This window comes from Acomys russatus, chromosome 29, assembly GCF_903995435.1.
Source record: "Acomys russatus chromosome 29, mAcoRus1.1, whole genome shotgun sequence".
Lineage (NCBI taxonomy): Eukaryota > Metazoa > Chordata > Mammalia > Rodentia > Muridae > Acomys > Acomys russatus.
Window position 1 is genome coordinate 4,910,081 of NC_067165.1, and position 16,256 is coordinate 4,926,336.

At 44.0% G+C, this 16,256-nt stretch overlaps 1 protein-coding gene across 1 annotated transcript in view; it reads left to right on the forward strand.

Annotated features, from left to right (window-relative positions):
• Nucleotides 1-16,256, forward strand: part of Usp24 (ubiquitin specific peptidase 24) — a 134,125-nt gene that overhangs the window by 109,703 nt on the left and 8,166 nt on the right. The window contains exons 54-62 of the mRNA XM_051171821.1: nt 144-247; nt 1,596-1,709; nt 5,539-5,635; nt 7,897-8,013; nt 8,571-8,663; nt 10,553-10,655; nt 12,419-12,540; nt 13,597-13,710; nt 15,425-15,490. Coding sequence (XP_051027778.1) covers nt 144-247; nt 1,596-1,709; nt 5,539-5,635; nt 7,897-8,013; nt 8,571-8,663; nt 10,553-10,655; nt 12,419-12,540; nt 13,597-13,710; nt 15,425-15,490 — 930 coding nt within the window. The remainder of the gene's footprint in view (nt 1-143; nt 248-1,595; nt 1,710-5,538; nt 5,636-7,896; nt 8,014-8,570; nt 8,664-10,552; nt 10,656-12,418; nt 12,541-13,596; nt 13,711-15,424; nt 15,491-16,256) is intronic.

Genomic DNA, 16,256 nt, shown 5'->3' on the forward strand with positions numbered 1-16,256 from the left:
GGTTTTTTTTTGTTTGTTTGTTTGTTTGTTTGTTTGTTGTGTTGTTGTTCTGTTTTATTATCTGTTATTATTGCATTCTATAGAAATATATAATGATCTATAAGATTTTTGTGAAAAGAACCCTCTTTTCTTCCCTTTCACAGACTAAGCTGAAGCATCCATACTATCCTTGCATGGCAAAGGTGAGCTTGCAGCTGGCCATTCAATTCCTTTTCCAAACTTATCTACGGACAAAGAAAAAACTCAGGTACAAGTGATATGTTTTACCACTCTGTTGTTACAGAAAATGCTGGTTGATTCAATGAAAAAATAAATTTATAAATTCTGCTTTTCAAAATATTGAGGTACTACTTAATGTAATCAGCTTACTAAGACACAACTTCTGCCTTTAAAAAAGGTTTAATGAGAAGGCTTGATTTAAAGAAAAGAAAAGAAATTGCTGTGCTATACGACATAAATTCCATGTCTTTGAGAATTGGGAAAAATCATATCTGTCAGTACCTTCAGAGGATTTTAAAAGGAAGAAATAGAGAAGGCGTGGCTCTAGGCAGAAAGGGGGCATCTAGAATAGCAAGCAGGAGTTGCATAAGGCACCCGTGCGTGACTGGGTAGTTGTGTTTTTCTGTCCTTGTAGGGACTCATTAAGACTAACTCACTAGGTGCCATACCAGGAGGTCTGGGCTGTGGTCAGCGGCAGCTCCCGGGGGAGTTTGAGCAGGACATGCTCAGAGTGACATTTTGAGCTCCAGGCATCAGCTGCACCATATTCATCACTGGCTTTTGTCTCCAGCGCTTAGCAAAGTGCTGGCTCACTTTAGGTTCTGGGTTAGCAATAGTTGATCCGCGAACATATGACTGAAGGAGGAGAGCTGAGAGAAGGAGGGAACTCAGGTTGAGACTGGTTAAAGTTGGAAGGCCATGGAGCTCTGGCTAGCAAAGTGAGTAAGCTGAAGTCTGAGCTTGGGGAAAGATTTTTCAGCTACACTCTTGAAGAAAAATAATCATTAATGCAGCCTCGTTTTATGTGTAATGACCAAAAGTACATTAAGTGATAACAGCATTACACGATTTTAAAAAAGAGCAGGTTTCCGTCCTTTAAGTCATGTTATACATACTGTTTTCATTTTGTCTGTTTCTACCATTGTGGGAAAGGGACACTGGGGTCCCAGGTGGGACGAGATTATGGGTGGTATAGTCAGACCACTTTTTCTCTGTCCAAATTTTGATGGAAGATATTAGTGATTTTAGTAATATGGTATAAGATACAAGCTGTTCTAAAGGTGAGCGCTGTGACACACGTGTAGTTGTGCCAGACAAAGTGTTATGTACCAGATGGTCTTCATCAGTTGACCTTGACTGATGAAGGTGCAGAAGGTAAAAGTGAGTCAAAGATGTAGGCGCCCGTAGGGGGAGAAAGAGCCACAACTAACCTAAATGTGGAGGCACTGAGTCACATGAGTGCACAGCCACTGCGTATTTAATCTGCCCTCTGTTCCTGGCCACAGTGGAGTAGGTAGGTGGGCAGGAGTGGCACTGTGAAATGACACTCTGGAGTCACTAGCTGGAGCCTAACATTGCTCTCTGCTCTTTTAAAGGGTTGACACTGAAGAATGGATTGCTACCATTGAAGCATTACTCTCAAAAAGTTTGGATGCCTGTCAGTGGCTTGTTGAATATTTCATTAGCTCTGAAGGGCGAGAATTGGTCAAGTAAGCGTCAAAGTCTTCTAATTAAAATAAATCTGTGTCTTTTCCTATCATTTAGAAGTAAAGCTTTTTATAACCCTTTACATTTCAACTTGAAACCATTTTTCAGGTTAGAGTCCATTTTAAGCTTTTCACTGAAGTGGTAAGAGATTTGGCCACTCCAGAGCCGGACTAGACTCCGGCAAGGGTTCAGTGACTACAGGAGGAGAATGGAGTGGAAGGCCGCCAGATGCTCACAGCATGCAGGCCGTAGTCCTTGCCCTAGCGCAGAGGAAGCAAGAAAGTCCTGTCCTCAGGTGCTCAGTCTGGTAATAAGTAAACAAGGAATCCGAGGCTACTATTACAGCCCTGTCACTGTGCAGTCTGTTCATGCTTAGATTCTGGCTCCAAAAAAAACATTATTTATGTACCTGTGAGGAGATGACTAGTTTGCATTTTCAGATAAAAATTCTCCAATCACTTTTATTGTTTAAAGCTTATTCCCAGTTGAGCTCACTGAGTCGATTTTCTTTATTTCCTTTCTCTCTTTACATTATATGAGGAGCCCAACTCTAAGACCCTTTCAATGTCATGAGACTTTGTTCTGGATAACAGCCTGGCCTCAGATGTCACTGAGAAAGCCACTCTCTGATGGACCACTCATCACACCTGCCACACACCTGCCATAGTATATATTACATCTCCAGCTTATAAAGCATCCTCCTTCTCAAAATGCATCTCTGTGTCTGCAGGCCTTCTCAAGGAACTTGGCCTTTAGTTAACTCTTGTTCCTTCGTCATTGCCTTGTAGACCTTTTCCATCATGTCACTTTTGTCAGCATGCAAATATGCTCTGGTATTTCTTGTGTTAAATAGACATTCTGCAGGACATTCAGAGATGCCGGTCCTTTCTACTAAGGGTGCACAGTCTGGTGATAGGTTGGAAATTTGACTGTATTTTTATTTTATTTTTTATGTTACTGGGATAAAAGCAAGGTCCTCACCCTGTAGAACCGAGCTACGTACAAACCCTGACCAGAACCTTTAATCGTGTATATGTTCCCTTACCTCGTTGTCTCAGCTCCAGATACTCATCCGCCTACTTGATATCTCCATTTTTTCCCCTATAAAATTATGTGTGTGTTTTGAGACAGCTGTATCACATTCCTTCCTTCCTTCCTGAAAGGTCTTAGTAGGTTCCCTTCACACCACAATAAAATCCAGAAGCGTTACTTGAGCTTCCCTCTGTCCTTCCAGACTGGCAACGCTCACTTACTCCTTGCGGTTACCACTGAGCCAGCCTGGTTTCCTGGCTCACTGACATGCTGAGCTTTTTTGACCTGCCTTAAGCCCTTATGCCTGATACTCTAGTCTGGAGCATAGTTCCGTCTGCTCTTGGCACAGAAATTGCCTTCGCTCCATCACATGTCGGCGTAGATTCTACATATGAAGGCAGATGCTGCAGCTCTGCGCTGCTGCTCTGTGTCCTCCTGGGGTTATGCTGAAGCTCTTAGTATTCCTGATATCAAGTATCCCAGAGATTATCTGATCTCTCTTTTTTTTAATTAAAGATTTATTTATTTTAGGTATGAGTGCTTTATCTGCATGTACACTTACAGGCTAGTAGAGAGCATCAGATCACATTATAGATGGTTGTGAGCCACCATGGTTGCCTGAAATTGAACTCAGGACCTCTGGAAGAGCAGACAGTGCTCTTAACCGCTGAGCCATCTCTCTCCAGCCCTACCTGATCTTTTATAAGGTCTAATTGCTTTTAGTTGTTGTGAGTTGATATGTTTTAAGAAATTAATAACAGGTGCTAGAGAGATGGCTCAGTGGTTAAGAGCACTTGGTGCTCTTACAGAGGACCTGGGCTCAGTTCCCAGCACCCACTTGACAGATTATAACCACCTGTAGCTCTATTTCCAAGGAATCTAATACCTGTCTCTGGCCTCCTAAGGCACTAGGCATGTGTGTTATGCACTTAAGTGCAGACAAAATACACAAAACAAAATAAATTAAACAAAATAAAATAAATTTAAAATTTTAAAATCTATGTAGTTCTTTCTCTAGAACCTCCAGTGTGCATATATATGTGCTGGGGGGGAGGGGGCACGTACACCTGCTTGTCCTTCCATCTGGAGGTCAAAGGACATGCTCAAAAGCAGAGCCACTCACCTTTTTTTAAAGACAAGGTCTTATCAGCCTGCGGACCCACCTGTCTCCACATTGTAATCCTAGCACTGTGCATTATCATGCCTGTTTTTGTTTTGTTTTAAGTAGATTCTGGGGATTGAACTCAGGTTTGCAGGGCAAGCACTACACTGAGCTATCTCCCCAGCCCATAGAGCCTTAATGATAGTTTATCATTGCTCTAATTAAAATGTGTCTTCACTACCACACACCATGCACATGGGGTTGCGGGGGAGAGAGAGGAGAGAGTGTGTGCTAACAGGGTAAACGTTTTCAAAAATGCTTGGGACCAGACTATTTTGGAAATTCTTTGCATTGATGGATATGTGCATTTATAGTGATGTATCTCAGGATGGAACCCAAATATGAACATTTATTCACTTGTGTTTTATTACCTAAACATATAAATACTCTGGAGATAATTATATGCAATGTTGTTCATCTTTTTGTATGCTAAACAGTATCATGGTGTAGAATTTTCCAATAGTGACATTATATTCCCAAATTTTCAGATTTTATTGCATTTTGAAGTGGAGGTAGGTCCAGACGTTTCTGTAACTAAAATGTGAAGATGATGATGGCTCCTTTCCCGTCAACAGCCAATGCTGCTTCTTTCTTTACACAGGGTTTTTTTGTTTTGTTTTGTTTTGTTTCCCCGAGACAGGGTTTTCTCTGTGTTAGCTTTGGTTGTCCTAGACTCACTTTGTAGACCAGGCTGGCCTCAAACTCACATTGATCCGCCTGCCTCTGCCTCCCAAGTGCTGGGATTAAAGGCATGCGCCACCACGCCTGGCCTTTTACACAGGTTTTTAATAGTGAATGTTCTCCAGTTGGCTTAAAGAAGTGTAAACCGCTAACACACCCTTTACATCCGTTAAGGACTTTTTACTATAGACATTTATAAAGAGAGCAGAGGTGAGCGGAAGTGCCTTCTCTGCCTGCCCGAGTTCGTTCCATGTGTGGGATTTGCGTTTCCTTCTGTTTTAAAGCCAGTTTCAGACACAGACTTCACTAGGGCTTGTTAGTGTGTGTCTCTGTCACATAAAGGAGTTTGGTGCATAAGTACCTTATCATTTTCAAACTAAACAAAATCAAGAATTTCTTCATATCTTCTTATACCTCACTCAGACTTCCCCAAAATGTCTTAGAAGTGTCATCTTGTCACAATATTAATACAAATCCAGGTCTTACAAAGTCCATGCATTGGCTTTGATGTATATACGTCTCTTTAACCTTCAGTACTTGCATCCCCTTCCCTCTCCTTCTTTGCTTTGCTTTTTAATCTGCGGGAGCCTGGCCACTGGCCTGCTAGGCCTCCCTCCATCTAGATCGCTGTAGGAAATATACAGGGTTACTCCAGAGTTCATGAGTCTGGTTAAGCCTTAGTGCACATGGTATGTGGATGTGTGTTGTCTTTAGAGCACTTGCGTTGCCACTTAGAATCTTGGTGGACTTGCAGCAGGACCATCTGTCTGGTTCCCATGTCACATCTCCAGCATGTGGAGTGAGTGACTGGGGAAGCCTCTCTCACCTAGAAGCTCTCTGGATGCTTGAACTAGTACCTGAGTCATTTTACTTCGTGGCCGTCAGAGATTGGCAGTATGTGGAGCAAGCTGAGGTTACATACTGTGTCCTTTATCTCCTGTTTCTCTGTGTTCCAGGGTTTTCTTGCTGGAGTGCAGTGTGAGAGAAGTGCGAGTCGCAGTGGCCACCATTCTGGAGAAGACCTTAGACAGTGCCTTGTTTTATCAGGATAAGGTCAGTCTCACTTGTAAACTGTATGTGTTCTGTTTCTATCAGATGTTCTCAGTTGTACATAATAAGAAAGAAGACCTATAACTGCTGGCTGGACTGGTCTTTTGCCATGTGGCACACACACACACACACATGCGTGCATATATAAATATAAATATTTACAAACACACACACAGTAACTTTCTGATACATGCCAGGATAGAAGGCGGTCTCTCCATTCCTCTTTATGTTCCTGATCCCAGGGTAGACTGAAAAGAGTTCAGGCCTTCTTTTGACTGCTTTAGGACTTTCCTTCCAGAACACCCTGACCAGTCTTCTCTCAAAAGCATGGTTAGACTCTATAGGCTGAGACCAATCAGCATCTGGACACACTAATCCAGTCTGTCTCCTCAAATGCTGCTTCCCTGATACGACTGCCAAACCAATTCCGTTTATCCAGGGCAGGACAGGCCTTCACAGCCATCATCGTCTACCCTGAGCTTTGTTTCTATCCGTCTAGGGTGTCTTCTTCTTCTGCAGTTTATCTTCAGAGTTCTAAGTCAACACACACACATGATAACATTAACTATGGCGTTATCCCCATCTTCAGTTCCCAACGGGGTTAGCCTTGGGGAAGTATGTGGTGTGCATTATCAGTCTGCCTGTTCAGTCTGTTACTAGGCCTTCTCAGGTACAGCAGTTACTCCCAAGGTTGCTGTTTCAAACAGCTGATACTACATGGAAAACTTTGAAAAATAATAGTTTCAGGATAAATTGGCTCCTTACAAACATTGACTCCAAGCATTTTTCTTTTTTTTTCGTCAATGAACTACAGATTAAAGGAACGAGTGCTTTCCATTCAGATGTTGACTTTGCTGTGCAACCTTGAGCATGCCCTTGAGGGAGACTGTTCCCAGTCCAGGGTCAGGAGACTGTTCCCAGTCCAGTGTCTGAGCACCCAGCACTTAGTTTCCTGGTACCACCTGTTCCAGCAAGCACTGTCAGAGCAGACAGTTCTGGAGTGTTGATCCCAGAGGAGCAGGAAGTCAAATGTGCCCTTTAGAAAGGTTCCGAAATCCTCCTTTCAGTTCGAGTTGTTAGACTTGTGTGTACTGTAAAGCAGTAGTTTTCCATCCACATAAGCAGCAAACAGAACCATACCTCGTACAGACTAAAGCAGGTCACTGGGAGCTGCTTAGAGAGCTTGAGTACCATTGCTCCTGTGGGAATTGTCCAAGGTGTCTCAAGAGCACTTACCTAGACTGTCTTACTCTCCTTCTTCCACTGTATAGTCCAAAGAGAAAAGGCAGGTTTAATGTAGTCTCCCTACACCTAGGGTCAGGATGTAGGGCATCACCAGCCTTTTATAGACAGAAGAGCAGTAGGGGGAGAGAAAGAGTAGAGGGTGTAGGCATGGCAGCCACTTCCTAAAGGCAGTCCTCTTTGCTCTCCAGCTGTTGTACTTTTGTGTTTATTTTACCCACGATGGAAATTATACCTCTTGGCACCCACTATATACTGTACTTTGAGAATGAAGTGCTGTGTAAGTGCTAACTTGTATTTATAACGAGCGCGACAGGACGGGTGGGGTATTCAGAAGTCTGTGAACACCATCTTCAAAGGGACGAACAAGTAAGAGTAGCGAGCCTGCTCTGAATGCTTGGATAACAAATGAGTTTCTAGGGAGTCGTCCAAAAACAGTTGGGGTGGGAGGGAAAGCAGAAGCAATGTCATACCAAAATGGTTTCTAAACAAATAAAATGTTTTTCAAAGCTTTCCATGAGGCGTCAGCGGGCTTTCAAGTAAGTTTCTAGTTGAGTCGGTATTGCCGTGTCATCTGTCAGGCTGTTGCTCTCATTTGCTCCATTGGCTTGGTTTCCAGCCCTTCTGCCTGTGTCTGTGTTCTATTCTCTGCATCTGTGACTGTGAAGCAGCAGCCTACTGGAGGGAGGGATTCAGAAATCCATCCCCCTTGGTACCCATCCTCTGTAAGACAGAGAAATTGGCTCTGGAGAAAATGTGACAGCGGAGCCAGTAGGATCATGACCTGGACTCTGGTACCTAGGAACTAACAGTAGCCTCTCCCTTAGCTCTCCTACAATACAGACACTCTCTGGAAGGTAAAAGGATACTTCTGTTTTGCTCTCCAAAGCATAAATCCATCTAAATCTGAGACGCGATTGTATCAATTTCCCTTTGTTCTTATGGTGGTTTACTTCAGATTAATCCTGTGACGAGTGTCTGTCTTGTCTTCTTTTTCTTTATATAATTCCCTCTTTCTCCAGTTGAAAAGCCTTCATCAGCTACTGGAAGTCCTGCTTGCTCTTTTGGATAAAGACGTCCCAGAAAATTGCAAAAACTGTGCTCAGTACTTTTCCCTATTCAACACTTTTGTACAAAAGGTAAATTACTGTTTTCTACTGTTTTCATAAAGTAGTACATTTATGGTTAAAAATATTTCATACAAGGAAACATGTTGGGTTGCATTCTCTGTAGTTCTGTGGTTTCATGGGTGTTTCTAATTAAATCCAAATGAGTGGAATATTTTACTTGCAAGAAGTCTGATAGACGTAGGTGTGGTTACTGGCAGCAGTGGAAGGCAGCGGCAGTGGCTTGTGTATTAGCCGTCAGGAGACAGCGGAAGCTTCAGAGGAATTTAATGAGACATTAACAATATTCACTACACAGAAGCTACAGCACTTAACATAGTAGTTTTGTTTTACCAAGGCAGAATTTCTCTGTGCAGCCTTGTCTGTCCTGGACTCACTCTGTAGACCAGGCTGGCCTCGAACTCACAGAGATCCACCTGCCTCTGCCTCCCGAGTGCTGGGATTAAAGGCGTGCACTACTGCACTTGGCTCACATAGTGATTTCTTAAAGCTTCTCATCTGACTGAAGTTTTAAAAGGACTTTTTACCTGGGTAGGAGTATAATTTGTCATTCTACTGTCTTGTGACAGCAAGGTATTAGGGCTGGAGATCTTCTTCTGCGGCACTCGGCTCTGCGGCACATGATCAGCTTCCTCCTCGGAGTCAGTCGGCAGAGCAGTCAGGTAAGGACTGTGTTGCTCCTCTCAGAGAGATGCTGCTGGGCCTCATCTTGTGGGTGATAAATGTTTTAACTTCTGGGTATTAATACTACAGGCCTTACAAGACTTTGGAGATCAGCAGATGAGGAGGTTGAACGGGACAAGGAGTAGGTGGCCTTGGGGGCCTCTGCTTTCTTCTCCAAGGCTGTGAATGTTTTCAGGGTGGCTGGAATCCATCTTTCCTGAAGCTGAACTTTTTTTTTTTCCTGATTTTTTGAGACAGGGTTTCTCTGTGTAGCCTTGACCATCCTGGACTCACTTTGTAGACCAGGCTGGCCTCGAACTCAAGCAATCCCCCTGCCTCTGCCTCCCGAGTGCTGGCATTAAAGGCGTGCGCCACCATGGCCATGAAGCTGAACTCTTAAAAACTGAATTATACTACAGCGTGATGCTCTCAGTCAAATGCTAGGAACAGAGCATATTAGTCGTGTGTGTGTGTGTGTGTGTGTGTGTGTGTGTGTGTGTGTGTGTGTGTGTGTGTGTGTGTGTGTGTGTGTGTGTGTGTGTGTGTGTGTGTGTGTGTGTGTGTGTGTGTGTGTGTGTGTGTGTGTGTGTGTCTGTGTGTGTGTGTCTGTGTGTGTGTGTGTCTGTGTGTGTGTGTGTCTGTGTCTGTGTCTGTCTGTGTGTGTGTGTGTGTGTGTCTGTATGTGTGTGTCTGTGTCTGTATGTGTGTGTCTGTGTGTGTGTGTGTGTGTCTGTGTGTGTGTGTCTGTGTCTGTGTGTGTGTGTCTGTATGTGTGTGTCTGTGTGTTTGTCTGTGTGTGTGTGTCTGTATGTGTGTATCTATCTGTGTGTGTCTGTGTGTGTGTGTGTGTGTGTGAGAGAGAGAGAGAGAGAGAGAGAGAGAGAGGGCGGGGGCTGAATAATGGCCTGGTAGAAATTCCTATATAGCTCTGTTTTTCCCATCCATGTATTTCTTTTGTTTGACAGGTTTCTAAATGCATAAAATGCTAGAATCCAGTATGATAAATGAGTGCTTCTTGTGTAGTAGGTGCACCTGGTCATTCTGTGGTGGTTACAGTTTGGATACATGCAGTTCAGGAAAATAGGCAGGGTTACCCCTATTCCCCAATAAGAAATTAAGCACAACTATGCTAAATAACTTACGCAATACCACAAAGCGCAGGTGTTGGTGAGACAGGCTCTAGGCCCAGCTCTGAGGATTTCCAAGTCTGGGCCTTTGCATTGTGTGCTGTGCTTTGCATGGGCAGTGTTGTCCTTTGTTTGTTGAGGGCAGACTTGCACTGACATTTCTAAGCTTCTCTTAGCCCCTGGCACATCCTCCTGCTGCTGTCACTCCTAGGTAGTAAAACAGTACTGGTACCATAGCATGCTGGGGGTGTTGACTGTGGTGAGGTTTGTAGTGCCTCTGTCATTTCAGACTCATCACCCACCTGTGGTTGAGTTGAATTCACTGTGCTTACACTGCACATGCGGTTATGACCTGGCACTTGTAGAGTACACTAGTTTTTGATATTTCATTTGGTCCTTAAAACCACAAAGTGGGCAGAGCATCCAGTCTGTCATTACATGAAGCACTGTCAGGAGCATGTGCCTGTGGATACAACACACTGGTGCTGCCACAGGGCAGGCCTCCTGTCCTCCAGCCTCATGGCCGTTACAGTAAGGCTCTGGAAGTTATTGCCACGTCATCAGCAGACCCAACCTGTACTGCACACTTGCTTTTAGAATCTGAATTCGTATCTTTTGGGGAGCAAGCCCTTTAAAGATACGTTAAGACCAGTGACCTCTTGTACTGTGGGCATCAAGAGACACGTAGTTCAGTAAATCGCCAGCTGGCAGAGCCTTTCCCACACACAATAGCAGCATGTTCCAATGTCCTCTCGTGGCAGATACGCCGATGGAGTTCAGCACAAGCACGAGAATTCGGAAACCTCCACAACACTGTTGCGCTGCTGGTCTTGCATACAGATGTCTCCTCCCAGAGGAGTGTTGGTAAGTTTGACTATACCTTCCACATCAGAAGAAGTTCTGCTGCTAGGAACTGAATCAATTCTGTTTTGTTTCTCAATGGACTATTTGATATTTGAGGAGTACTTACAGTTTTGGCTTTTGGGTTTTTTGTTTTTGTTTTTTTTTCTTTCCAGTTAATGCTAAACCTTACTTTATTTAACCTATTTATTGATAACAAGAGAAGATACATTAGTCGTTGATTTGGAGCAGAGAGGAACAAGTATATTTTAAAGTGCTCTAGGATGAAAAACTCATTGAGAGTTCATTCATCTCCATAATGTTAATAACATATGTAGTAGGAAAAAAGCCAAGGTATAGGCTGTTATTTCTTGGCTGTGTGAACTTGACCAAGCCACCTGACCTTTCCTGATCCTTCTTACAAAACGAAAATATTGTAAAAATAACTTTCTAGGTATAGTCAGGATGACTTAGATAAAATACCAGAGAGTTTTGTAAAAGCAAAGGGGATTCAGTTGTAAATTAGTGAAATATTTTTAATATGTTAGAATCAGTAGCATTTTCTACTGTCTCACCACCAATGGCCCAGTCACGGACACTCTTTTGTGCTGAATGACCATCCAGTATCCTAATCCCACATGTGCACTGTGTTTCTCCACAGTCCTTAGGCTTTCTCCTGACAGTGACACAGCAGACCTATACTGCAGCTAGCCATGAGTGTTTGCTGTGTGTGGGCTCTCCTTCTTCATGGTACTTGTATTGACTGTGTTTGTTCCCCATAGCAAACTGGAGAGATGCTATCTGCTTCTGTAGATGAGAAAGCACAAAGACACGGTGCACAGCTAGTGAGTGATAGCGCTCCCAGGTGCGGTGATGTGTCACAGCAGAACGTAAGGGCAGGAAGTAAGAACAGTCCCTGAGTGCGTCATTCCAACTGAAAGACGCTTAAAAACTATATAAAGGGACATTGAAGGACACGTGAATGGAGTTCTGGTTTGCCTTCTGTTGCTTTGCTAAACACCACCTCAAGGGGGAGAGAGTTTATTTGGCTGACAGGCTATAATCCATCTGGAGAAGCCAAGGCTGGAACTCAGGGCAGGAGCTTGAAACATAAACCAACGGAGGAACACTGCTTACTGGTTTGCCCGCTTCAGCTTGCTTAGCCTTCTTTCTTATACACCGCTCCACCTGCCTAGGGATGGTACTGCCCACAGTGGAATGGGCCCTCCTACATAAACTAGCAATTAAGAAAATGCCCTACAGGCCAATATGATCTGGGGAATTATTATTTAGTTGAGGTTCCTTTCAGGTGACCTTTGTGTCAAGTGGATAGCTGAAGCTTAACTGTGACACAGGGTTGTGAGTGTAGTTTACTTCTTACATCCGAGGCAGTCAGCTCAAAAGATAAAAAGCTGACTAATTATTTGAGTTCAAACAACTTAACAGAAGAAACTAAGTCATTGTCCTAGAATCAGCCTTTCTGTATGGGCTGGATCTGCTTTAGCATAGATGGTCTTTCTCAACGGTTATTTAAAGAACAGTGACTTGTCTGGGACTTTTTGGTAACTGCTTTGGGAACTCTTTCATAGCTATAGCTGAGGCAAACTTTAAAGAAAGTAGAAAATTGTCTACATAGCTCATGGTCCTATAGACTGAAAGATCGAGTTGTAAGCATGCAGCAATTGTGTGCGCAGACCTGAAAGTTTTGCTGTTTGGTGGGCGTTTCATGGAACGTTTCCAAGTGACACCAGTTCTGATTTGTGCTTTGTTTCTTGGGTCTCCTAAAGCTCCTGGCGTATTTAAACAGCGACCACCTATTAGCGTGGCTCCCTCGAGCCCTCTGCTGCCCCTCCACGAGGAAGTGGAAGCCTTACTGTTCTTGCCTGAAGGGAAACCGTATCTGTTAGAGGTACGTAACTGCTGTGTGGAAGTTATGCTATTTTCTCCTATTTGAGTAAAATCCTTTTGTTGGTGTATTTTTCAAGTTCCTCTGGTGGAAAGGAAATACTGTTAGGAGAAGAAATGCTTATTTCTATCTGCATTTCATAAAGCATTAAAAAATGAGGCCTGCTGACTGGTAGAGCACTTGCCCAACGTGCCCCACATCCAGCACGGCGTGGGCTGATGGGTGGATTGGTTCAGTGGATATTCTTCTTCTTCGACCAAGAACTAGACTCCCAGGTCCAGCCCGGCCGCTGCCCTTAGGGCTCAGGACACCTGTGACGTACTTAGCTATCAAGATGTTGTTCCTGCTCTGCCTTTCCCCACCCTAAAACACGGAAGCCTAGAAGCATGTATGTGTGGAGCTTAGGAGTGTGTGTGCCCGAGGGCTGTCCCATGCCTTCACAGGGCAGGTGCTGTGTGCCTCAGCCTTAGGAGTGTGTGTGCCCGAGGGCTGTCCCGTGCCTTCACAGGGCAGGTGCTGTGTGCCTCAGCCTTAGGAGTGTGTGTGCCCGAGGGCTGTCCCGTGCCTTCACAGGGCAGGTGCTGTGTGCCTCAGCCTTAGGAGTGTGTGTGCCCGAGGGCTGTCCCCATGCCTTCACAGGGCATGTGCTGTGTGCCTCAGCCAGCTCTCCCTCCACCCAGGGCCATCCGCCAATGAGTTCTGACTTCGAGAATCTGATTTTATGTGAAAATGAGTTTGTGAGCAACATATCTTAGTAATTTTTAAAATCTTTTTTTAAGTTTAATTTTATTTTTCTATCATCAGTCATTAACCTCTTATGAGAATGCTTGCATTTGAAAATTGTTGAAAATGACTCCTCGGGGAATAAAAAGTGCGTGTTAGTACAGATGTGTATAAAATGGCAGATAGACTCATGCCCTGAAACCTCTCCTCAGACCCCAAACAAGAAAGCTAGTTAGGACAGTGTTGGTGATCTTAATCTCTGAAAATTCCAGTGAAAGCCAGAACAACAGATTGCTGACTGTGGCTACAACTTACTCCTTTGTTTCCTCCCACCAGGTCATGTTTGCTCTGCGAGAGCTGACTGGCTCACTCCTGGCACTCATGGAGATGGTGGTGTACTGCTGTTTCTGTAATGAGCGCTTCTCCTTCGCAATGCTGCATTGCATTAAGGTACAACTGCAGTTAAACCTAGCAATAGCTGCTAGCACTCTGTGAAGTTCCTAGGAGAGCATTCTTTTGCTCCCAGGCAATACGGACATTTTTCATAATTATAAAAATAGTATTGAATTTATTTTTAAAGAATTAATAAAAAATTCATAACTCCACTATTTACTGATGATCACCAGTAGCATCCTTTTAATTGTTCCCGTTTCATCCTTTTATTTTCTATCTTTCTATTTTAATGTAATTAAGATCATCAGTACCTCACCCATCGTACTAAACACAAAAGCTGTGCCAGATGTGCTACACTTGGTTCACTGACTTCTCAAGTAGTCCTGTGAAATAGATGTGGTTTCCACACAATGAAACTGAGGCAGAGTTAGCAGGATCACACAACTAGCAGAGACAGAGTAGAGCTTAGGGACTGAGAACGTGGCTGTGGACCTGTTTTACCACAGTGCTCACTGCCTGTCTAGGCGCTACTGGAGAAGTGTTTAAGTATGCATGCCATTTTACTGGTTTTTAAATCTTTACATAATTATGCTTTTGACTCTCTTAGTGAAAAAATGTAAATACATAAATATAGCCAAAGTCTGCTTTGACACATACCGCTAGCCATCCATGGTCCACTTCCCACTCTGCCCCAAGGAGCAGTCTTGTCACATAGGCATGTTTCCTTCCAAGTTCTTTGTATGAAATTCACATTATATGTACTAGTTCTTATCCACAGAAGTTCTTCTGTGTAATAGAGTTTCATACCCTGTGTTTGTAATTGATACATTAGTGTTAACAAGTAGCAGGTACTTAGTGAGGTCGGCTGTAGCTCTTAGCAGTGGGTGCTCTGTCTTCATCAGAGAGGAAGTTCCTCTCTGTTTCCTCACTATATGACTATGAGCCCAAGCAGCTTCCTCTGCACAAAACAGAATAAATAGGACTTGATTCCAAAGTTGTAATAATCCGTACAGCACTAGGCAAAACGTTTTAATAGTGCCATCCCTGACACCTTGGAAGTGTTGATAAAATACAGTATTCTTCCCCAGCTTACTTATGCACAGAGGATGGGGGAGGACCAGAGATCAGTCCCCAGCACCCACACACAGGCATTTTTATATCTGCCTGAACTCCAGCTCAGTGGAATTTTCTTTTCTTTTTTCTTTTCTTTTTGTTGTTGCTGTTGTTGTTTTAATATTTTATTAATTTATTCATATTACATCTCAATTGTTATTGCATCCCTTGTATCCTCCCATTCCTCCCTCCCTCAGTGGAATTTTCAATACTCCTTCTAGCCTCTGTGGACAACCACACACACATGCACATGCATGCAATAAAAGTTTTAAATGCATAAATAGGTTTCATTAACCTTGATTTCTTAGTGTATTTTAGCAGTGTCATGTGCTGCCTTTTAAAAATACTTCACTCAAAACGTACCCCAGAGTGCATTTTCTTTGCTGCCAGCATCTTTAGAGAACACTGCAGAGAGTGGATGTAGCTGTGTAAGTACAGGGCTGCTAGTGACTTGGAATTCTCCCTCCTTCTTCCTCACTTTTCTGAGACAGCCTCGGGGCCTTATTTGTGCCCAGATAAGGATTTGGGGAAATTGAGCCCTGGGGAGGAGAGTCGGCCTGACCAGTGACAAACAGTGGTAGAGCTAGAGCTTGATCTCCGAATTGTGCTCTCCACTGAGAAGTTCCTAGAAATGTATTCTTTCACAATTTTTTTTCAGAACCAGCTAGAAACTGCTCCTCCCCATGAGTTAAAGAATACATTCCAGCTACTGCATGAGATACTGGTAAGGCGTCCATTCTCTCCTCACTCACGTGCATTTACATGGGTGTTAACCGCTAGTTCCTTACTGGGCTTTGTTCAGTTTGCCTGCATTTGCTGACTGTTCTTCATATCAGTCACATTTCACATGCATCATTGCCTTAGAGAGGGAAAGCAGTTTGGAAAGTCTGCCTTCTTGGAACCCCAGCATCCTGAAGTAGCCAGGGAAAACCACAGGCAGTTATACTGCAGAAGTCCTAGGGATAATGGGAGGCCTCAATTGTGTGACCGCTGGGCTTAACCTTGAGGGCACGCTCAGAGGCCACTCGGCAGGTTTGCAGGTATGACGACACTGCTGGCCACGCCCTTCCTAGATGACAGAGGACTCTGTGGACGTGACTGATGTGGCTGAAGGACTAGAAAACAGAGCCATGGAGTAGAGTGCGGCGGGTGGGGGCAATGACAGGTCACAACAGGCTCCTGTTAGCCACGCCAGGCCACACCCACTGCTTCCTGTGGAGCACACGGTATGTTCAGCCAATAAATAGGAATGTAACGTCATCTAGCCATATTAGTTCCGTTTCTGGCAAACAGTGGTCATTAAGAGAAGTAGCCACGTGCTTCCTTGGACGTGTGTGTAGCCTCCAGTTTCCCATGACTCCTTAGTTCCTGAAACAGGCCTCTTGGCTCATCTCCATCATCTCCCAGCCCCTGCTATGAGTGATGGTGCGCCAAGAAAATGTTTTAAGCAGGAAAGCAAGCCGACTCGTTTGCATAGCAAGATCCTTTGG